The 24135-nt window shown below is 40.2% G+C and overlaps 1 protein-coding gene across 2 annotated transcripts in view; it reads left to right on the top strand.

Moving 5' to 3' along the window:
• The window catches only part of LOC108438035 (fatty-acid amide hydrolase 1), a 33853-nt gene that overhangs the window by 7293 nt on the left and 2425 nt on the right, over positions 1 to 24135 (top strand). For both annotated transcript variants that reach the window (XM_017715531.2, XM_037534860.1), the window contains 12 exons: positions 1882 to 2022; positions 5835 to 5968; positions 7323 to 7529; positions 8633 to 8673; positions 8791 to 8915; positions 9302 to 9427; positions 11499 to 11596; positions 13836 to 13935; positions 14092 to 14135; positions 14358 to 14397; positions 18708 to 18816; positions 22230 to 22375. In XM_017715531.2, coding sequence (XP_017571020.1) covers positions 1882 to 2022; positions 5835 to 5968; positions 7323 to 7529; positions 8633 to 8673; positions 8791 to 8915; positions 9302 to 9427; positions 11499 to 11596; positions 13836 to 13935; positions 14092 to 14135; positions 14358 to 14397; positions 18708 to 18816; positions 22230 to 22375 — 1311 coding nt within the window. The remainder of the gene's footprint in view (positions 1 to 1881; positions 2023 to 5834; positions 5969 to 7322; positions 7530 to 8632; positions 8674 to 8790; positions 8916 to 9301; positions 9428 to 11498; positions 11597 to 13835; positions 13936 to 14091; positions 14136 to 14357; positions 14398 to 18707; positions 18817 to 22229; positions 22376 to 24135) is intronic.

The following is a 24135-nucleotide window of genomic DNA, read 5'->3' as shown; positions in this document are numbered from 1 at the left end:
TATTCATCTGGTCTAACCCATTTCAGTAAGACAAAAAAAGTCAAATTTATGATCATGATTATAATTGCATTAACAATGACTGCTTTAGAGTATAGTGATCTTATATTGAGTAGTCCAAGTTTTAGATCTAAGGTGTTAGTGCTATCATCAGAATACAGATATATGTTGATTAGGTTGTTTAAACGGGCTGATTGAGTTTCTATGATTAAATTTAGTTTTAATTCGGGGCAAAGACACAGTCTCAATAAGGTTAATCTTGGTTGACGCCTCAAGGCGGATCGCAGACGGTCGGTTTAGCCTGTCTGTCTGCGGCCTGGTCCCGGCTCTGGATTGTCAGCAGCGGTTTACACTACTATGCTGACTAACTAAAAGACTATGTGCTATGCTGCACGAAAGTAAGGCAGCACCCTCCCGCGTGGGGTGGACACCATCCTTACCTATAAGACCAGGCTTGCCCTCAAAACGCAACCAATTATCTATAAAGCTCACTATAAAATGAAATGGTGTTTGTATAAATTTAGAAAAAAGACGCGTCAGTCACGACTGCATATGTGGACGCATTTCTACATTATGGTCTATTTACACAAAGTTGGGTTCGAAATTTTCGCTTCTGCACTGATGTTGACCTGTATGGTTGCACTGGGTCGGTATGACCAACAGGTCAAAACAATCTCAAAACTGTGTGCACTGTATGATCAGTGTTCTTGTGTTTTGACATGTTATGTTTTCATACACACATCAGCCAAAAGAAACGACAGATTCCGCGTAATGTAGTGGAGTAAAAAGTAAGATATCAGAATTTGAAATGGAGTGAAAGAAATGTGACACGCACATGTGTCACGTTTACTCTGCAAACTGTTAAGATAAGATAAGATAAGGCTTTATTGTCATTCACATCACATGTGGTACATTAGGTGGAACGAAACGTACTCACTGTCCAGTTAACTCCCAAGTAACAAACAATAAATAGAAGGTGCAAATAAAGGGGTGGACAAATAACAGCATCATGGACCGCAGCAGTATGAGTACGAGGTAGGAGGTGTACATCTAAATGCTGGTAATGTATAAAGTGACATGTGTAGGGATGATCTAGTGGAGGCACTGATTCAGTAAAGCAGCAATAAATAAGTGGACATGAAGTGCCGTTGCAGTGATTGTCTAATTGGAGTTTAAGAGTCTTACAGCTTCAGGGAAGAAGCTGTTCCTCAGTCTGGTTGTTTTGCACTTAATGCTCCGCAACCTCCTACCTGAGGGGAGCCGAACAAAAAGTGTGTGTGCTGGATGGGTGGGGTCATTCATGATGCCAGTGGCCCTTTTCCTGCATCTGGCCACTGGCATCATGAAGGCTCCCACCCATCCAGCACACAGTGCTGTGCTGTGTGCTGTGTAAGTGAGAGAGCGCGAGGTAAACTGTTTAAAAAAATCCAGCAGCACTGCTATCTCTGACCCATGGCATGTAATGATGTTATTATGTGATAACGCACTCTCGTGTTCTTTTGCTTAAAAGTTCACCTATAGAGTAAGTGGAGCTGATAAAATGGACAATGAGCGTAGAAACAAGGAGGTGGTCATGATGTTATGCCTAATCAGTGTACATCATTCTTCCAAAGCACCATATTTAAGTTTGTTTCCTGTGGAGGATGTGTTAACTTATTTTCACTTAGAAAATCAACAAAACATGATCTTCAAACTTTTGCATGTGTATATATATTTAGCAATTTTTACCATATGACATTTTGTTGATGTCTTTTTAACTTCAGTCCTAGTGGTGCTTGTTGATCATTTGGCATGACCTGCCCTGTAAATATCTTAATGTGCTAGTTTATAGTGGATCTGTTTGATTGATCGGTAGTGAGGATGTCCCTGTGATTTGGTCTACAGGCTCTGGAGGTGAACAGGAAACTGAACTGCAGCACTGACGTTCTGATGGAAAGCGTGAAGCAGCTGTCAGAAATCGAGTCCCACAGAGATGGCCTTCTCTATGGAGTCCCAATCAGCATTAAGGATAACATTGCGTACAAGGTACAGAGAGAGGAAAAATAGTGTTCCTTTGTTAAGGGTGTAGAAATGCTGTGAAGGTAACAGCAGCTGTGCTGCATCATTTTTTTTTGATGTTAGATATAATTATGTTTGACACAAAGCTTTGTGTATTGTTTCTACTGTGTATATTACTCTACTGTATAAATACACTGTATGTCCTAAAACGTCCAGAAAACCTTCTAATCAGTGAATGTAGTTAATTTAAGCTGGATCAAGTGGATCCATTACTGACATAGGTGTTCAATTACACAGACAGTCTATAAAAATCTTGTAGGAAATTGCAAATAGAATGTGGAGCAGCATCAAGTGAGGCCATAATGCCCTCTGCACTCTGTTCAAATGACATGTTGTGCTGATTTCCAAAGTGAAAATAAATGAACAAATCCTTTTATATTTAAATTCACTATGTGTAGTTTAACATATTGGAAAAATATCTTCTTCTTCTTCTTTCGGCTGCTCCCTTTAGGGGTCGCCACAGCGGATCATCTGCAAAATGTAAATAAAAATAAAATTCAATGATGTGCAAATCTTTAAACCCTGTATTACATCGAAAATGGTACTAAGCCAACACATGAAACGTTGAAACTGAGAAATTTTTATTGTTTTTGGAATATATATGCCCATTTTCAATTTGATGCCAACAACATGTTCCAAGAAAGTTGGGAGGGGGGCATGTGTTTCATCACCTCTCCTTGTAACAACACTCTGTAAGTGTCTGAGGAGACCAATTGCTGTAGTTTTGAAAGTGATTTGAAAGGTTTCCTTTGTTGTATTTTTAATTTTAGAATGTGCCACATGTTATGAGTGGGTGATGGGTCTGGACTGCAGGCAGGCCAGTTTAGCACACAGTCTCTTTTAATACGGAGCTGTACAATGAAGAATGTGGTTTGACATTGTCTTGCTGAAATAATCAAGGCCTTCCCTGAAAAAGGCATCATCTGGATGGCAGCATATATGCCAAAACATGTATATATCAATTCAGCATTAATGGTGCCTTCACAGATGCACATCTCCTATCCCCTATACACTAATGCATCCCTATACCATCATGTATAATGCCATTTGAACTGTGCCCTGATAACAAGCTGAGTGGTCTTTGGACTGGAGGACACGGTGTCCATGATTTCCATGAATCATAAACCAGAAATCACAGTCGTAACCAGCAAATACTGTTTTTTTGTCCTTGTCCTTTGCATATAGAGAGTCTTTTAATGTTATTATGTATTTTATCATGCATTCTTTCACAGAGTGAGTGAGTTTCAACATTTGATAAGTTGTCTTTGAAGCACTGTCAATAGAATATAGACATAAATCACACCGTCCAAACCTTTTTGGAAATGGGGTTGTAAATTGGTTAATTGTAGAGAAACTTACTAACTCATATTTCTTTACAGTGGTGTTGATAAGAACCAGGGGATACAATGTCAACAACACATATACAGAGGTTGAAATGTTTTTTGTTGTATTTGTTGTCTTTGCAACTGAATATATCCCCTTAATCTTCTACTGTCACTTTAAAACCTACACAGGTGAGGGAAATTTGATTAGGTCTTCAAAAAAGTAAGTAGGTTGAAAGAGTTGCTTTATGAGCACTGATGATAGCAAGAAGCTGAAACATTTGCTCAGGTTGTGTCTGGCTTTTTGCTTTTTATACTTTGTACTGGGATAAATCATCGCTGTCCAATGAAAAACATGTATCTCCATTTTTTTTGGAGATTTTTACTTTTTTGCATCATTTGAGCTCAGCCGCTCTTATATTGTCAGAAAATTTCATGATGATGCGACCAATAGAAATGCTCCAAAATTGTTCAGAATAAAACCTCTTTCCACAAACTTACGTTGAAAGTGAAGAAGGTTTTTGTCTTCTACTGTAATACTACTTGCGATGACATATTTTTTGCTAGACCTGCCTGACTTTTCGGCAGTGTCCACACATGCCTTCTCCATCCATCCATCCATCCATCCATCCATCCATCCATCCATCCATCCATCATCTTCTGCTTCTCCGGGGTTCGGGTCTTGGGGGCAGCCACCTAAGCAATGAGGCCCAGACCTCCCTTTCCCCAGCCACTTCCACTAGCTCCCTGGTGGGGATTCTGAGGCGTTCCCAGGCCAGCTGGGTGATATAGTCACGCCAGCGTGTCCTGGGTCTTCCCCGGGGTCTCCTCCCAGGTGGATAGCCTGTGACACCTCCCAAGGGAGGCGTCCAGGAGGCATCCTAATCAGATGCCCGAACCACCTCAGCTGGCTCCTCTTGACGTGGAGAAGCAGCGGCTCTACTCCGAGTCCCTCCCGGATGACCGAACTCCTCACCCTATCTCTAAGGGAGAGTCCAGGCACCCTGCGGAGGAAACTCATTTCGGCCGCTTGTATTTGCGATCTCGTTCTTTCGGTCATTACACAAAGCTCATGACCATAGGTGAGGGTGGGAACGTAGATCGACCAGTAAATCGAGAGCCTTGCCTTATGGCTCAGCTCTTTCTTTACCACAAGAGACCAGTAAAGAGCCTGCATCACTGCTGACCCAGCACCAATCCGCCTGTCAATCTCCCACTCCCTTGTACTATCACTCCACTTGAAGCAAGAGCTCATCCCCGACCCAGAGAGGGCTCTCTACCCTTTCCCGCCTGAGAACCATGGCCTCGGATTTGGAGGTACTGATTCTCATCCCAGCCGCTTCACACTCGGCTGCAAACCGATCCAGCAAAAGCTGAAGTTCACGGACTGATGTCCCCAATAGGACCACATCATCTGCAAACAGCAGCGATGTGACCTTGAGGTCACCAAATCGGACACCCTCCATCCCCTGACTGCGCCTAGAAATTCTATCGATAAAAATTATGAATAGAATCGGTGACAAAGGGCAGCCTCACTCACTCTCACTGGGAACGAGTCTGACTTACAGCCGGCCATGCGAACCAAACTCCTGCTTTGTTTGTACAGGGCCTGAATGGCTCGTAGCAAAGAGTCATGTACCCCGTACTCCCGAAGCACCTCCCACAGAATAACCCAGGGAACATAGTTGAATGCCTTCTCCAGATCCACAAATCACATGTGGACTGTTTGGGCAAACTCCCATGAGCCCTCCAGAATCCTGGAGAGGGTGAAGAGTTGGTCCAGTGTTCCACGACCAGGGCGGAACCCGCACTGCTCCTTCTGAATCCGAGGTTCGACTATGAGCCGGACTCTCTTCTCCAGTACCCCTGCATAGACCTTACCAGGGAGGGTACACAAGTCCTGCCTGCTTTCTTGTTTTCATAGGGGTGATTATGGATCACACTTTGTCTGGCCTGTCACCTAGGACCAGTTTGCCATGGGAGACCCTACCAGGAGCTTTTGCTCCAGACAACATAGCTCCTAGGATCATTCAAGCACACAAACCTCTCCACCATGATAAGGTGGTGATCCATGGAGAGGCACATGCCTTCTGAGTTTTGTAATAGGCACATGCCTTCTGAGTTTTGTAATAGGCACATGCCTTCTGAGTTTTGTAATAGGCACATGCCTTCTGAGTTTTGTAATAGTGGTAAACGTGAAAACCCAAAAGTTTCTTTTGGGACTATTTTTCCTTTCAAAACCCTGCATGTACCTCTTCATGGTGAATAGATTTTAAAAAGGTATGTTTAGTGTAAAACTTTTGTAAAACTCTAAATGTCATTAAAACACTCAGAATGATGTTAAGTTTAGCAAAGCATGAAGTTGAATCGGTTTAATTCCCTTATAAATGAAAGTGCTATGTATAAAAACTTGTACAATTGATCTTTGTGTCTCTGTGTGTGTCTGTGTGAATTCAGGGCCATGACTGTACTTGTGGTGTGTTGTGTAAGCTGGATGACCCTGCAGTAATGGACAGTGTGGTGGTCACTGTACTGAAGAGGCAGGGAGCAATTCCCTTTATCAAAACCAATGTTCCACAGGGCCTTCTCAAGTAAGAGACTTCAGCGTTTACAAAGCACCTTAATACACACCTAGGGTGGGGTACTAAAAGAAATATGGAATACGTTCAAATCACATACAAGCTATTTCAATTTTAATAGTTTTTTTTTTTTTTGCATAACTAAGATCTTCAGTGTCTTCCCAAAGCTGTTTTAATCTGGGGCTGAATTCACAAAAGCTTTCACAAAAAAAAAAAACTAAGGCAAATACTAAGAAGTTTGTAGGAATGTTCCATCCATCCATCCATTTTCTAACCCGCTTCTCCGTCAGGGTCGCGGGGGGGTGCTGGAGCCTATCCCAGCAGTCTTCGGGCGGAAGGCAGGATACACCCTGGACAGGTCGCCAGTCCATCGCAGGGCTTGTAGGAATGTTCTTAAATTTAATTCTTGAAGAAACTTAAGTTTTCAAATATTCACATATTAATCTTATTTTTAAATAGTAAGAAAATTTTGTAGGCTATGATGCATTTTTTATAATTTTTTAATATTAACATTTCTATTATTTAATCCATCAGAGGACAGCAAAATGGAAGAAATACATCAAACCAACCATAAAAAATAGCAAACAAGAACTAGAGGTGATGGTGGAAGAAATAGCCAACAGAATAAGATATGATAATAGTCGGATGATGGAGGAAAACAAGAGACAATGATGGACTGGAGCGGCAGAGGCAGCGTCCATGTTTGATAAATTTAGACGCTTACCTCTTATATAGACGTTATCTCTTACAGACCAGGTTAAAGTTAAGAAAATATGTAAGAACAGAATGTTGTCAAGAATACCACTTGCTCTTAGAAATATTCTCAGGAAAATAGGTAAGAAAAAATTCTTGAAGTTATTTGAAGATTAGCCATTTTTTCTGAACTTTTTTTAAGAATGATGTATTTAAGCACGCATTTAAGAAAATTTTTATTTGTCCGGCCCCATGTGTTTACCCTGATGTTGTTTATCGCGTGATTCTACATCAGTAAAACTGATCTGACAGTAAGCTCGTTTATTCAGTGTTTGCTGCCCCATGAAAAAGTTCCAGTTACCTGGATCTAAATCAAAATTTTGAAAATGTTAACCTGCCAGATATTCATGCTGAAGTGAGTTAATAGTAACTACACGTCCGGAACTTGAAAAGAGAGCACAGTCTCGTGAGTGGTAGTTTTGTTTTTGCATAAACAGTTTCTTTTTTTAATCAGCTTTTGGATGATGGGACAAAAATAATATGCGTAAATTATCATTTTGTAACTATGATGACGTTCTCACGTATAAATTATGAAATTATACCTTTTTAATTTTGGACACATTTGTGTAGGCTGCTGAAACCGAACTAGCCTTATTGTTTCTATGCACTATAGTTATGAATGTAGTAACCCAATCTACGGGATGACTGTGAACCCCTGCAACCTGCAGAAGACATGTGGCGGCTCGTCGGGAGGGGAAGCTGCTTTGATTGGAGGGGGTGGCTCTATCCTGGGTCTGGGGACTGACATTGGTGGAAGCATTCGCATCCCAGCATCTTTCTGTGGCATCTGTGGCTTCAAGCCCACATCCAACAGGATAAGGTTTTTATGCATGCTGTGTTGGAAATTCATACCAAAAGGTTAAGGAAGTAGTTTAAGAAAATTCACACTTACAGTTTTTGTCTTACCCCAAATGTAGTCAGTTTTCCGAGACATTTGAAGCTGAGGTGTATCTGTTACCATTCATCAAACACCTAAATTTCAACAAAGACGCACTATAAATTTTATGTTTTATGTTTACAGGACTGCATGTGCTGTGTTCTGTCGCCTATTATTGCTATGAGGTGTGGGACAACAGCTTTCCTTGCATGCTATGTAAGCATAGCATTATATCCCACAAATTAGCAGTAGACCCATATTTTATTCACAATAGAACATAGAACACAGATTAGTTGAAAGTGAGACACTTACCATTTCATGAATAACTAATTTAAAACTTGATGACAGCTACGCACCTCAAAAAAGGTGGGACAGAGCCACGTCTACGATTGTGTAGCATCCCTTGCATACAGGCATTGCTCCAGATTCTCTGAATCTTTTGATGATATTATGTACTGTAGATATCCAAAGTCTTTTTTTTAATTGTTCTACAGTTTTTAGATGCAGTTTTATGAAGACTGGTGAACCTCTGCCCATCTTTGCTTCTGAGAGACTCTGCCTTTCTAAAATGGTCTTTTTATACGCAGTCATGTGAATTAGGTACAAATTGCTTAAGTTTTTTTTTTTTATTAGCACCATTTACTTTTTGAGATTCATTTCTGCCATCAAGTTCTAAATGAGTTTTCCCTGAAATGGTAAAATGTCTCACATTCAACATCTGATATGTATTCTCTGTTCTATTGTTAATACAATATGGATCTATGAGATTTGCAAAGCATTGCATTCTGTTTTTATTTACATTTATTTACATTTTACACAGCGTCCCAACTTTTTTGGAATTGGGGTAGTACATTACATGTCTAAGAGGAGTAGTAGCACCGATCAACCTTTTGATCATTCGTCAGACCATTTTGATAGATACAGTTGCATGATTCACACACATTTGCAGAACTATCATTTAATATTTTGTTGATGAAATATATTGATATTGATAATGAACATTTGCCAGGAATGATGATTTTATCCTGTCTATTTTGCATTTTTAGTTTGCGTGGTGCAAATTCCTGTGTCAAAGGCATAAAGTCAGGTGGAGTATTAAAATAAGTTCCCTCAACTCTGTAGAGCATGCAGCAAACATTATTGGCAGATATATAGAAAACCCAGTGTAATTGTGCAGTTATAATAAATCTGTGCTTAATTACAGTCACATCTTCCATTGGTCCCATGGCCCGGGATGTGGAGAGTTTGGCTCTGTGTATGAGAGCTTTGCTGTGTGAGGACATGTTCACTCTGGACCCTACAGTTCCACCATTACCATTCAACCAACAGGTACTGCGCTCAGTATTCTTCAGTACTGCAGGTTTAATGATGGTTTTAACATCCATGCCCTTGTCTTCTTGTCTGGTTTCTCTTCTTGTTCACGTTCCTTTGTGTCTCAGCCAATGTGATGCCAATGTGATTTTGTTTGTTAAGATTTTCTTGCTCTTAGTGATCGTTGTCAGGTTTAGTTTTCTTATTTTTCTGTTTCTTAGGCCAGCCTGAACTTGTTTTCTTTTGGTTACAATTCTTGCAGTGTAATTCCTCCTCCACTTTCTTTGTTTGTTCCTTGTCATGGATTATCATCATCATTATGTGGACTTGCACTTGTATCCTGCCTCCATGCCTCCTGGTTACAATGGCTTACAATATCAATAACACCTTCTCTCTCTGAACAGTTGTATGAAAATACAGATCGCCTGAGGATAGGCTACTATGAGAATGACGGGTACCTGCAGCCATCTCCAAGCATGGCCCGAGCTTTCCAAGAGACCAAGAAACTTCTGGAACAAGCAGGCCATACGGTATCCACTTTTAATGAAAATGAGCTAAACAGCTGCATAAAATCAGCAAAATAGATCACAATGCATATGATCATGTTATGATGTAAGGAAAAACACTCTAATTCTGATGCTTCTAATACATAATAATACATTTTTACTTCTAATAACAAGTCATTTTTCTTTTCTTTATGCTCATAGTGCTCACTCACTTCCTGCAGACAGTGGTCTTTTGAGCTCATAACCTGTCATTATAACTAGTGTTGCATTGATATCGATACTGTATCCGGTTCCAGTACTGGCACAGTATACACAGTATTGGTATCGGCAATGGGGATACCCATACCTTTTACAGATACCACACAGAGGACTATACAATATCTTGCAGCACGGGGCCAGTTTTCAGTGTTGTGTGTGGAAGTGGGCAGGTAACCAGCCCAGTGTGGGTGGGAGCAGGACAGCACATACATTTATAGATATCCCCCAAATGAATCAATAGCCTAAATAATATTAAATCATTTTTAAAAGAAAATGAACAAAAAACTGATTCTAAAAAGAAGTGCTAAACTAGTTCTAAATAGAAGCAACCAGTCACATGACATCATGTTGACTGATTCATATAAATTGTATTATTCTATTCTTTCAGACAGCCAGGCAGCCACAGCTGTGGAAAGTGCTCTTAATAAAGTCAAATACACAAGAATAAACACGACTAAATGCAAGTCTGATAGACAGAAGTTTTGACTAACGCAGTTGGTAACCAGCTATTTGGGACAGCAGGCGGGAGTGGGACAAAGCGTTTAGGTAGCGGCTGGGTGCGGGATAAACAGTACTCATTTTCTGTGGGAGCGGTGGGAGCAGGACTACTGACAATGTGAATGCAATATTTCTTGAACTCCAGGAGATGTGCAACTGTGCAAAATGCATGTATGAGACAAATGACTTGAGATTCAGATGTGAAACAACATTCCACACAATTTTTGCCAAGCCAGATATGCTGCTACGTGCTTACATGCACACACCACAGGTTTATCATTATCTGAATATTGTTCAGTTCTATTTATTATTCTTGTTATTAATTATATAGTAATAATTGTCAATTAGTAATTAATATTAATAGCGTACGGACCGGCCGATTTTGGTCCGTACGTGGAAGAGGAACCAGAGAGTGGATTACACCTGTCCTGTTAGAATCTCTCAGTCTCAGCGAGCGCGCTCGGTGCAGGAAGACAGAACCACTCTCATAAGCAATCAAAGAGTTTATTAAGTCTTCTGCACAAAGAAAGAAGGGCACTCCTTCTTTTATACAAACACGTCCTGCCCTGTTGCGTACAAGCAAACAGGGTGGACCCAATACCTGTCTAACAGTCATACTGCTAAACTGACAGAAACACATTCACGGACCACCGGAACTGCCCAAAGGAGGGGGGCTTCTGCTCTGTGTACGATAATCTTACCTACAAAAGGGAACAAATGGTTTTGGACGGAATGTTTTCCCGATAAGAGGAGCAAGTTGTTTGTGCAAACTGCCAAGGACAGAAGTTATGCTTGCTGCAAAATCTGCTTAGAGCAGAGTTGGAGCAGAGCTAACCCTTTCAAATAGTAAATAAACAAATAGGCTTTCTTCACAAAGTGGTATCAGTCAGTCTGTAATTAGTTTTGCTAAAAGCAGGGACTGTTGCTAGAACATCCCTCTGTCTAAGCCAGTGTTTGTGGCAGATGTGAAGAGAAACTAACTTTGAATGACACATTTTTAGTTCATATTTTTAGGCCTATATCATCATTGTCCATATGGCAGATCTTTACAGTGTTTGATTTCACATTTCATGGTGAATGAACCAATAGAAATGCTCCAAACCCACTTGGAGTTAAACTACTTTATGTTAACATACAGTGAGTCCACTTAATATTTACATTCTTTTCTAAAGTTCTGGAGATCCTTTTTTTCACTAATAAAATGAGGGAAAGCTGTAATCAGTTTCTGGTTCTTCCTATAGAAAGTTTAGATTTGTAGTATTTGGCCATTTATACAGTATGTGTTGGTGTTCAGAATGCAGCTGTGTATATTTAGTCTTCCTCTCTGTCTCTGCTACAGCTGGTTCCATTTAAGCCCCCAGAAATGTACACCACCATGCATGAATTTATAGTGAAAGGCGCTGTTGCTGATGGAGCCGTCACCCTTCTGAGCCACCTGTGAGTCAAATCTTTCTACCTCTGTGTATCATTAGTGTTTGACGACTACTGTTGGTCATCCTTTGGTTCCTTAAAGCAGTGGTTGTTCTTTTTTTTTATTCTTTTCTTCTGCATTGATAGGAGGAGGATTGTGGGAGGTGAAACATATTATTGCTTAATATTACTTTTTCCTGTCTGCTGCTGCACATTGATGCAAACAATTATCAGAACTCCTTTTAGAGCCGAAGGAAAAGTCCACTCTTCGCTCAAAGATTATGGCAAAACAAGAATTTTGTCTTTTAGGAATAATGGAAAGATTATTATATCTTAGGGTTACTCTATAGGACCCCTAAAGAAAGTTGCATAATAGCACATTTTAGAATTCAAGAATAAACAAGTGAAAAAATAAATTTAGCAGTAGTAAAATAAGAAAGGAGTGTGTTATATATGTAACATACGTAATAATGTTATAAACATAAAGAGGAAAAAAGTCGAAGTCTATTTATATAGCAGGTTCAAGCCCCCATGAGCAAGGCCACGGTGACAGTGACAAGGAAAAACTCAAGAGGAAGAAACCTTGAGAGGAACCAAAACTCAAAAGGGGAACCCATCCTCCTCTGGTCGACGCCAGATAGTAAACAGCATTAGTATTAAAATATTAGATTACAAAACAGGAAAAACAGTCAGAGCAATTGATAATTACATTAGTTTTAGTTTATGCAGCAGAAGCACCAGGAGGATCAGTTCATGAGGGTGTAGGTTGCACAGTGTTGTACAGCATGAAGCTCAATGGTGGTCAAAACGGTCCAGAAGGCTGGCAAGCAGTGGGCATCTGATCAAGGCAGAAGAATCAGCATCAGACTACAGAGGATGGGCAGTTGTTCAACTCAGCAAAGAAAAAGAAACACACAGAGTTTGTTCTGTGAAGAGTGACTAATCACAGGTTACAGTATTAACTGTAGTGCAGCAGGGACTCTGTCAGGTCTAGTTATTACAGCCTAACTAAAAGGGAGAAACCAGAAAGGTAACTGAGGGCTACCTGATGTCTCCACCGTCAGCAAACTTGAGTGAACGTGTGAGAGCAGTGGGGCGACAGCACCAACACTCCCAGTTTACCATAATACTCTATGTCCATGGACCCACAGATCTGCACCTTTTATCTAACAGGGAAAACTAATTACTAAGGCTTGACTAAACAGAATTTTTAGCCTAGACTTAAAGACTGAAGCTGTGTCTGAGTCCTGAACACTGACTGGAAGATTATTCCTAAGCTGGGGGGCTTTATAAGAGAAGACTCTCTTCCTGATTTAATTATATAAATACACGTTCATAGCATGAGAGAAGTTCACTCAGGTTCTGAGGAGTGAGTCCGTTTAGAGCTTTATAGGTCAGTAAAAGAATTTTGTAATTGATGCAAAATTTAACTGGTAACCAGTGCAGGTTTGATAAAACTGGGCTGATATGGTCAGACTTTCTGTTTCTTGTGAGACTTTGGCTGCAGTGTTCTGGACTAACTGAAGCTTGGTTAAGGCTTTTGCTGGAGCATCCAGACAGCAGGGCATTACAGTGATCTAGCTTTGAGGTAATAAATACATGAACTAGCTTTTCTGCGTCCTGTAGAGATAATGCATTTTTTAATTTAGCAATATTACAGAGATGCAGGAAGGCTATTCTAGTAATATTCGTTATATGTGCGTCGAAGGACAGATCAGGGTCTATCACCACACCAAGATTTTTACAGATGAACTTGACGCAACTGAGAAACTATCAAGTGTTAGATTAGACCGTTTGTTTCTTGCAGCTTTGGGACCAAGAAGCTTTGTTTTATGAGTTAAGTAGGAGAAAGTTACTCGACATCCAGTCTTTTATGTGTTTTATATAGTCCTCAATCTTGCTAAGTTGAATTTTATCATCTGGTTTGCTTGATATATATAATACAATATAATATAGGTCCTAAAACAGAGCCTTGTAGAACACCATTTGCTCTAACATCTCATGTCATGAAGGCACTAGAGCGCCTTCTTCTACACCTTCTCAGACCCCAGTTCGCCTACAGGGAGAAAGCGGAAGTAGAGGATGCCATGCTATACCTCCTCCATAATGTTTTACTGCATTTACAGTAAATAAGGCCCAGTAAATTACTGTGTAAGTTATGCAACTAGTAGAGGGTACTTTGTCTGTAATTTCACGGTGCAATTTTTTAGTGTAGGTTTTATTTCTGACCTTGCACTAATCCTTGTTGTCCCCTTTGTGATTTCAGCAAGGGCGGCCCTGTTGATCCTTCTGTGCAGTCTCAGATCATGCCTTATAGCTTTCCTCGCTTTGTTAAGAAAATCCTCTGCATCATCCTCAAACCTATCGTGAGTGACCTTTATTGTTTATATATATTTATTGTTATATATACACTGACTGAGGAAATAGTATAAATGTAATTCAGATAATTTCAGGCAATAAAGAAGAATGTCTATAAATAGGTGGTAATTAAAGGTATCTGTACTATTTGTGATTCTCCTTAGTATCCACGTATGGCTGCGGTTTTGGATGTACTTAATGGAGTCAAGTAAGAATTTTAACAGAATTTCAACTAAATTCAGCTTTTTAAAGACTAAGTCATAGAGCAGTTCATGCTTTTGTGCAAAGCTCAAGTGATATGCCAGGTATGGTCCTGTCTGAAGTTATTGTAGACCATAGAGTAAAAGCCATGTTTTATATTCCATCTATACTTATTATGTTGATTTGATCCAAAAGCATTGTGTGTGTGTGTGTGTGTGTGTGTTTATAGCTCTGTTGCAGAACTGTGGAAACAGCACCACGCCATAGAGGTATTGATATGAATGTGATATGAGTACTTGTCTATTTTTAATCAGTTCAAATACATTTCTTATCCACTTCATTAGAAACCCCTACTTGATACTTCCATTTATTGGCCACTTTATGAGCTCCAGCTATCTATAAGGTGGTATGGTCAGAAACTGAGCATGTACCTGGGTACTCAAGTACTTAGCAGGGGCGGAAGTATAACTTTTAAAATGGGGTGTCCAGGTTACACTCAAAGATTTTATCACTCTTCTAGGGGAAAAAAGAAAAAAATAGTTTCTCTGTATATATTTAAACTATATCTATTCATCATTTCCACATGCTTCACTTTTGATTCAGTATACAAAATCTTTACTTTTTACTTCAAATTTCATGTAGACAGGCTACAGGAGTTATTCACTTAGGCCTCATGTGTCAAGCTCCTTTCTTTGTGGGCCAAAACACTGCGTCATTCACACCTGATTCAGCTGATCAGCTAACTAGCAAGGTTGGAGTGTTCGGTGAAGGTAAATGCTAATCCACGCAGCACTTGTTTGACACTGAAATCACTGTTCTGGTACTGATGACCTTAACCTGACAGGATTTAACTGACAGTCTGAAACATGAAAAGTTTTTTTTTTTTTTTTTATGTGTGTGATTTCTTTCTTCAGTAGTTTTTGAATGATGGGTGCCAAATGTTACATTTGTGTAAATCATTTGTAACTACAGCCCCATTTCCAAAAAAATTGGGATGCTGTGCAGAATGTAAATAAAAATAGTATACTGTGATACACAAATCATGTAAACCATATTTTTAAAGGAAAATGCTACAAAGACTGAGAAATTTTGAATTTGATGCCAACAAAAATGTTGGAACAGGGGCATCTCTACCACTGTGTTTCATCACCTCTTCGTTTAACATCACTCTTTAAGTGTTTGGGAACTGAGGAGACCAACTGCTGTAGTTTTGAAAGTAAAATGTTTTCCATTCTCGTTTGATATAGGCTTTCAGTTGCTTAACAGTTTGGAGTCTCCTTTGTCATATTTTGCACATAATTGCATAATGCACCAAATGTTTTCAGTGGTGACAGGTCTGGACTGCAGGCAGGTCAGTTTAGCACCTGGACTCTTTTAATAAATGCAGAATGTGGTTTGGCACTTTCTTGCTGAAATAATCAAGGCCTTCCCTGAAAAAGACGTCATCTGGATGGCATGTATATATTGTTCAGCATTAGTGGTGCCTTGACACTAAACCATCATGCACACTGGCTTTTGAACTGTGCACATTTTTGAATTTGTCAGACCACAGGACACTTTTCCACTTCCCCTCGGTTAATTTTAAATGAGGTGGCAGCGTTCCTGGATCCTGTTTACATATGGTGGCTTCTTTGTGTTTTAGAGTTGTAAGTTTTTTTGACATATTTGTGGATGCAGTGGCGACTTCACAGACAGTGTTTTTCAGAAGTTATTCTGAGCCTGTGCAGTGATTTCCACTGCAGAATCAGTTTATTAAAAAAAAAAAAAAAATCAACATTTGGTTGACTTGGTTTCAACATTTGATATGTTGTCTTTTATACTATTTTCAAATAAATATATGGTTTAAATGATTTGCACATCATTGCATTTTGTTTTTATTTACATTTTGCACAGCGTCTCAACTTTTTTGGAAATGGTGTAAAACATTAAAATTCAGCTTCCTTTTTGTGTGAATTTAATGCCTTCTTAAATTCATATTACACGTTGATTTCTGTGAACTGCTGAAACCACTGAGAATGGATTAGGGAGAGTCTGCAAATTACCATCATTAGAGTCCAGACAAGGCAATTCAACACCAAACTCAGCCAACCATTCCTTTATGGACCTTGCGTTGTGCACTGGGGCACAGTCATGTTGGAACAGAAAAGGGCCTTCCCCAAACTGTTCTCACAAAATTGGAAGCATACAATTGGCCAACAATGTCTTGGCATGCTGAAGTATTGAGATTTCCCTAAGGGGTCTAGGCCAACCCCTGAAAAACACCCACATATTATTATCCCTCCTCCACCAAACTTTAGACTTGGCACAATGCAGGCAGGGAGATAATGTTCCCCTGGCTTTTGCCAAACCCAGACTCGTCCATCAGACTGCCAGATAGAGACGAGTGTGATTCGTCACTCCACAGAATATGTTTCCACTGAGTCCAGATGTGGTGTACTTCATACCACTCCATCTGATATTTCAGATTCAGATTCAGATTCCTTTATTGATCCCAGGGGGAAATTGCAGTTGTTACAGTTGCAGCCATTTATGTAAAAATAAACACTTTACTAATAATTTAAGACAATATAGAGAATTTACAGTATGTACACCAGATTTAAGTACTCAAGAATATAGTAAGGTGGCGGTGATTTTGATAGTAATATGAAACATCAGGTATAGAGCAATTACAATTATTTAAATTATTTAAATGAAGTTAGTGTCCCTCTGAGTTTTTGCACACACAATTGTAGTTATTGCACATATGACCAGCTTCGTATTGAGTTTTGTGAATCACACACTGAGGGAGGAGTTATGGAGTTTGATGGCCACAGGTAAGAATGACCTCCTGTGGTGCTCTGTGGTGCATTTTGGTAGAGTGAGTCTTGAGCTGAATGAGCTCCTGTGTCTCATCACCGTGTCGTAGAGTGGGTGGGAGCCATTGTTCATAATGGCCCACAGCTTAGACAGCGTCCTCCTCTCCGACACGGCCGTCAGCGAGTCCAGCTCCACACCCACAGCATCACCGGCCTTGCGGATCAATTTGTTGAGTCTGTTGGCGTCTGCCACCCTCAGCCTGCTTCCCCAGCATGCAACAGCATAGAGGATAGCACTCACCACCACAGACTCAAAGAAGATCCTGAGCATAGTCCGGCAGATGTTGAAGGACCGCAGGCGCCTCAGAAAATAGAGACGACTTTGGCCCTTCCTGTAGAGGGCGTCAGTGTTCTTCCACACTGACCCCACTGATGGACACAGGGGTCACCGGTGCCTTGTCCCTCCTCAGGTCCACCACCAGTTCCTTTGTCTTTGTCACATTGAGCTGCAGGTGGTTCTGCTCGCACCATGCGACAAAGTCCTTCACCGTTGCCTGTACTCATCCTCTTCACCCCTGCTGATACATCCAACTATTGCAGAGTCATCAGAAAACTTCTAAAGGTGGCAAGTCTCTGTGCAGTAGCTGGCATTGTGGCATTTGGCATTGTGCTTGGCAATTTAAGGTTTGCTTGCAGCTGCTCGGCCATGGAATCCCATGCCATTAAACCCCCAGCATGCAGTATTTGTGCTGATGTTAATGCCAGATGAGGTTTGGAACTTTGCAGTTATTGAGTGAGCAAAGTGTTGGGGACCGCGTGGCGCTTCGGGACTGTGTGGCACTTCAGCACTTGTGGACCCCACTCTGTCACTCACATGGTCTAACACTTCAGGGCTGACTTGCTGTGGTTTCTAAACGCTTTCACTTTTCAGTAATACCACTCACAGTTGATTGTGGAATATCTAGGAGGGAAGAAACTTTACAAACTGACTTGTCACAACGGTGGCATCCTATTATTTTTCACAAGAATGGGTCGTCCTTTCAGGCAGATTGTATGGTTAAGTACTTGATTTTATACACCTCTGGCAATGGAACTGAATGAAACATCTGAAATCAGTGATTAAGAGGTATGTTAGCTTTTTACCCATAATTTTCCTGTTAAATTCAGGATGTTTGAATTTGTCTAAACTCATACAAATTATACTGTTATACAAATTTGCCACCTTTACATTTGAAATATTTCCATATATAGCTCAACTTGGATTTGGTCATTTTGCTAAATGTGAGATCAGTGTTCCTTTCTGTGAGGTGAAATAATTAAGACATAATTGATCATAATTATTGCAGGTTTTTCTGTCTGGTGTTTACTAAGGTAAATTCCTGTTAATGTCTGGTTAAATTTATTTTTCTCTTTTCTTGTTCAATTAAAAACGAGTAATCCAATAGTAATTGAGAGTAATCCGAATACATTACTTCCATATAGTAATCGTTTGGATTAAGTTACATTTTTTAACAACTAATCAGTAATCTTTAATGGAATCCATTTTTAAAGTAACCCTCCCGACCCTTACAGATGCTTGAATAGTCGAAATGCATCTTTATCAGAAACTGACCAGTGAAAAGCTAGAGAATGGCTCATCATGTGCCATCACAAGATGGGCTACAGTCTCTAATTGTACACCAGTAGGAAGGAGCCACAAGGGAGGGGTTTCTAATAAACTGGCCAGTAAATGTGCTTGTACCTTACTAAGTTTCTGTTGATGTAGTTTTCTGTTGTGTTTGTAGAACTATATCCATCAAGTGATTGCAGAGTGGAAGGAGCTGGAGCTGGATGTGCTGCTGTGTCCTATGCTGGGACCTGCCTACAACTTCAGTTACTGTGGAAAGCTCACAAGTACTGTACCATATTCTGCCTTAGTTAAAGTTTTGTCCTCACCCATCCTCATTTCAGTTGATTCAAAATGGGAAGGTGGTTTACAATAGTTTACAGCACTTTCCATGAACAGAGTTATAGATGAGGGGATCTGTACTTCAAACTTACAATTTAAATGATCACGAAAACAGATAAAATGTCTGTATCCACCTTTTAATATGGTGATTTTGGGTTGTCCCACCTCACTGACATTGAACTTATGAAATACACTCATTAAAATATTCAAGTAACACCATAATTGCCCTTTTATTTGGTTAAGCTCCAAGCAATGTATTGTTAAAAGAATATTTTCTAAAATTGAACTTAATGAAAAAAGTCACATCAAATCAGCCCATTCTGTGTGCATCCCTGTTGCCTAAACCTTTTCCCCTCATAAATATATATACAACCCCACTTTAAAAAAGTTGTGACGCTGTGCAAAATGTAAATAAAACAAAAGGCAATTATGTGCAAATCATGTAAATTACATTGAAACGGCTTCAAAGACATGTCCAATGTTGAAACTGAGAAATTTTATTGTTTAAAAATATTTTGAATCCCAGCAACACATTCCAAAAAAGTTGGGATGGGGGCAACAAAAGGCTGTATAGCTGTATATATTCAATTGAATGCACTACAAAGACGAGATATTTAATGTTCAAACGGATAAACTTTATTGTTTTTGCAAATATTCACTCATTTTGAATTTGATGCCTGCAACGCGTTCCAAAGAAGTTGGGACAGGGGCAACAAAAGACTGGGAAAGTTGAGGAATGCTCAAAAAACACCTGTTTGGAACGTTCCACAGGTGAACGGGTTAATTGGAAACAGGTGAGTGTCATGATTGGGTATAAAGGGAGCATCACTGAAAGGCTCAGTCGTTCACAAGCAAGGACGGGGCGAGGTTCACCACTTAGTGAACAACTGCGTGAGCAAATAGTCCAACAGTTTAAGAACAACGTTTCTCAACATGCAATTGCAAGGAATTTAGGGATTTCATCATCTACAGTCCATAATATCATCAAAAGATTCAGAGAATATGGAGAAATCCCTGCAAGGAAGCTGCAAGGCAGAAAACCAACACTGAAAGCCGTGACCTTCGATCTTTCAGACGGCACTGCATTTAAAAACCCACATCATTCTGTAACGGATATTCCCACATGGGCTCAGGAACACTTCGGAAAACCACTGTCAGTGAACTCAGTTCGTCGCTCCATCTACAAGTGCAAGTTAAAACTCTGCCATGCAAAGCGAAGCCACATATCAACACCACCCAGAAACGCCGCCGGCTTCTCTGGGCCGAGCTCATCTGAGATGGACTGATGCAGAGTGGAAAAGTGTCCTGTGGTCTGACGCGTCCACATTTCACACTGTTTCTGGAAATCATGGACGTCGTGTCCTCCGGGCCAAAGAGGAAAAGGACTGTCCGGATTGTTATCAGAGCAAAGTTCAAAAGCCAGCATCTCTGATGGTGTGGGGGGGTGTTAGTGCCCATGGCAGGGGTAACCTGCACATCTGTGAAGGCCCCATTAATGCTGAAAGGTACATACAGGTTTTGGAGCAACATCTGCTGCCATCCAAGCAGCGTCTTTTTCAGGAACGTCCTGCTTATTTCAGCAAGACGATGCCGAGCCACATTCTGCACGTGTTACAACAGCATGGCTTCGTAGTAAAAGAGTGTGGGTACTAGACTGGCCTGCCTGCAGTCCAGACCGTCTCCCACTGAAAATGTGTGGCGCATTATGAAGCTCAAAATACGACAGCGGAGCCCCCGAACTGCTGAGCAGCTGAAGTTGTACATCAAGCAAGAATGGGAAAGAATTCCACCTACAAAGCTTCAACAATCAGTGTCCTCAGTTCCCAAACGCTTATTGAGTGTTAAAAGGAAAGGTGATGTAACACAGTGGGAAACACGCCCCTGTCCCAACTTCTTTGGAACGTGTTGCAGGCATCAAATTCAAAATGAGTGAATATTTTCAAAAAACAACAAAGTTTATCCATTTGAACATTAAATATCTCGTCTTTGTAGTGTATTCAATTGAATATAGGTTGAATCAATCATCGTATTCTGTTTTTATTTATGTTTTACACAATGTCCCAACTTCATTGGAATTGGGGTTGTACTTTGGGTGATCCAAACTGCACGGTTTCATGTATTCCTCTGTTCCTTTAGTATTCCTCTGATAATATACAGCAGTTAGTTCTGGCCATGCAAGCTGACTGGTTGAGAAGTGTTCTAACCGTGCTGATATTTCGCCATATCAGCACATTTTTTTCACAAACACCATCACTCCACTGAGACGTCGTTGCTAAGCAACGGCTTTGACAGCTATAGGCGACGCTCAAGCTATTTGAACGTTTTCTTACTTTGTGCACAGACAGAAAATGGACACTTAAGATTACATTTGACCGACAGCTGATTTGTTCAGACTCTGAAGATGAGACTACAGTATTCCGAAACGGTCATTACCACTGAGCAAGCTTTTCAGTTGGGAGCTGTGACAGAAGAAGCCCCAAACAACCTGGAATTAGCCAGAAATGAACTGAATACCATTCACCAAACAAAATGTGCTGCAAGATGCTTTACAGACTGAGTGGACCAAAACAACGGTAATATAGATCTACCAAAAATGGACAAAACACTTTATATTGCAGCAGTTTTATGGCTCAATCTGATTTGGTCAGATTTTGAAGAAGAGACTACACGTTTGGCAAATGGTATTCGGTTAATTTCTGGCTAATTCCAGGTTGTTTAGGTGTTCTTTAGCCACAGCTGCCGACTAGATCAAGTCAGGGGTAATGACCATTTCTGAATTTAGAGTAAGGAGCTGGAGAACGAACTGCTGGCTGTGCTGTGAGTGAGCGGAACTCTGATGTAGCAACAAGCTGCTGGTTAAGGAACTATAATTGGTGGAAAGACTGGCTAATGTTAAACCATATTAAACGTCACATTTACAGCCCAATTTCGTTATTCATTAACTTGTTGTATGACAGCAATAGAACACTGGAGGCTGTGTGATTACCCATGATAATATTTTGCGATAACAATCTCTCGCTGAATCAGGTGTGAGGAGATTAGGGAATAGTTCAAACTGTGCAGTGCTATGGGTTATTAGGGGAAACACTGCCTTAAAAGTGTTTTCCTGCACACTAAAAATCTGAATCCAAAATTTGTGGCTTTTACTACCAAGCCTGTCTGAAAACAAGTTAGCTGTTTACAACCTGAAGCGGAGGTGTTTAAGAACTTACTGTTTGCATTTGTACTTAAGAATAATAATAAAATCCAAACAGCCAAATTTCAATGCTCAGCCCTGATCTTAAATTATACTAAGAGAAACTGCTCCCATTTTAGCACATGGTGAGACTGATTTTGCTGACTATCTGGCTGTTTTTAGGTGCCCTGAGTTACACCATACTGTACAACCTGCTCAACTTCCCAGTGGGGACCGTGCCTGTAACCACAGTAACAGCTGAAGATGAAGCCAAGCTGAGTCATTACAGAGGAAATTTTGGAGATATCTGGGACAAGCTGTTTGTCAAGGTTAGTGTGGCAGCATGCAAAGTGCAAAGTTTACTGTGTTTCTGCAAAATGGTAAGACGAACGCTGGCGCTGTTCTTTTAAATAAAAGTGAATCATTGTACACAATAACTGAGTAAATCAATTTGAGCATGCTGGCATCCATTAAACAGTTCAGGTTCTGGACCAGCACGGTCTGTACATTTAAACTTTGATACTTGGCGATCAAAATAAGTACAGGTAAATAGGGCACAGTGTTCTCTTTCCCAGAGACACACAAACAAGTCACATTCTGTTGTGTATTGGCAGACTCGGATGTTTGTAATGAATGATCTGAGAGCACTGTAATGGTTTAGGCATTGTAAGACATTCAATTCAGCAGTGTAGAAAAAATATCAGAAAGAATAGAACAGAATAGAATACTGAACCATCTGTCACTGTGTTTTGCACACTGTGAAATCAGACCTCTGCATTTAACACATCCGTGCAGTGAAACAACCACATACATGCACACTAGTGAACACACACTGGGGGGCAGTGAGCACACTTGCCCGGAGCAGTGGGCAGCCCTATCTACGGCGCCTGGGGAGCAATTGGGGGTTAGGTGTCTTGCTCAAGGGCACTTCAGTCATGGACTGTCAGCCAAGGGGATTGAACCGGCAACCTTCCGGTCACAGGGCTGGTCCCCTAACCTCCAGCCCACGAAAGTAAGCTATAAACCTCAGTTGTGAAATGCTGTGTAAAACAGACAGAAATGACTAATCTGTTTGTTTGACCTAGATAAAAACGTATGAAACTGGAACAAAAGGACGATAGTTAATGTTTTACCCAATGAACTTTTCCAGATTTTATACCAGCTACACATTCCACAAAAGTTTACGTTTGTGCTGCATCACTTTTCCTTTTAACAACACAAACATTTTTCTGCTTTATAACGCGCACACGGTTTGGTCTGGATTGCAGGCAGGCCAGTCTAGCACCTGCACTCTGTTTCATTTTTTTTCAATTTGATAAAAATATAGCAACATGTAATTGTGCTTTAAAATGTGCAGAATTGATGCTCAACCTTTTGCATGCAGCTTTATACATTGCACAGTTTGTTGCTATTTATTTTGTACAGTGTACATTATTAGTAGTGAAAATGGTTCTTCATAGTACCAACAAAGGTTCTGCAACTTGGAGTGGGAAAACCCTTGTGGAGTCAACTATGGGAGAATTATAATGGTACACATATGGCGTTCTAATTTTTGAGAGTGAGAGAGTGAGAGAGAGAGACCCAGACCCTCTGCAGAAGTGGGCATTACAGCTATTTTAAAGCCAGTAAAAATGTTGATATTTGCCACCAGGGGGAAGCAATTGCACATTCATAAACAGCACGTAAAATAAGAGAAAGTTAGGCTCATACAGTCACATGTAAAAGTTTGGCCACAGGGTCAATTATGTGTTTTCTCTCTGTAGCGAACAAATGTAATCACATTTTAATAAGAAATGACTGTTTACTCGCTGAATTTAACACACTGGGAAAAATGAAACCTAAAATGTGGCCTATGAAGAACTTATGGCACATGTTATATTTACTGGTTCAGTTTTCCCCGTGTGTAAACGCAGCATATAAATACAACATTGCACTAAAATTTGCAGCGTTAAAATATTAAAGTTTGTTAGAAGACCTGTCAACCTAACCTGTTTTCACCTAGAAAATCAGACAAATTTGTAATTTGACTACGTATGACAGGAAAAGTTCAAACAAAAGAAAGTTTAATATTATTACAGAAATCTTTTTA

This window comes from Pygocentrus nattereri, chromosome 26 (assembly GCF_015220715.1).
Source record: "Pygocentrus nattereri isolate fPygNat1 chromosome 26, fPygNat1.pri, whole genome shotgun sequence".
NCBI classification, from domain to species: Eukaryota; Metazoa; Chordata; class Actinopteri; order Characiformes; family Serrasalmidae; genus Pygocentrus; species Pygocentrus nattereri.
The sequence above is the reverse complement of the archived record's forward strand: the minus strand, read 5'-3'. Positions and strand labels throughout refer to the sequence as shown.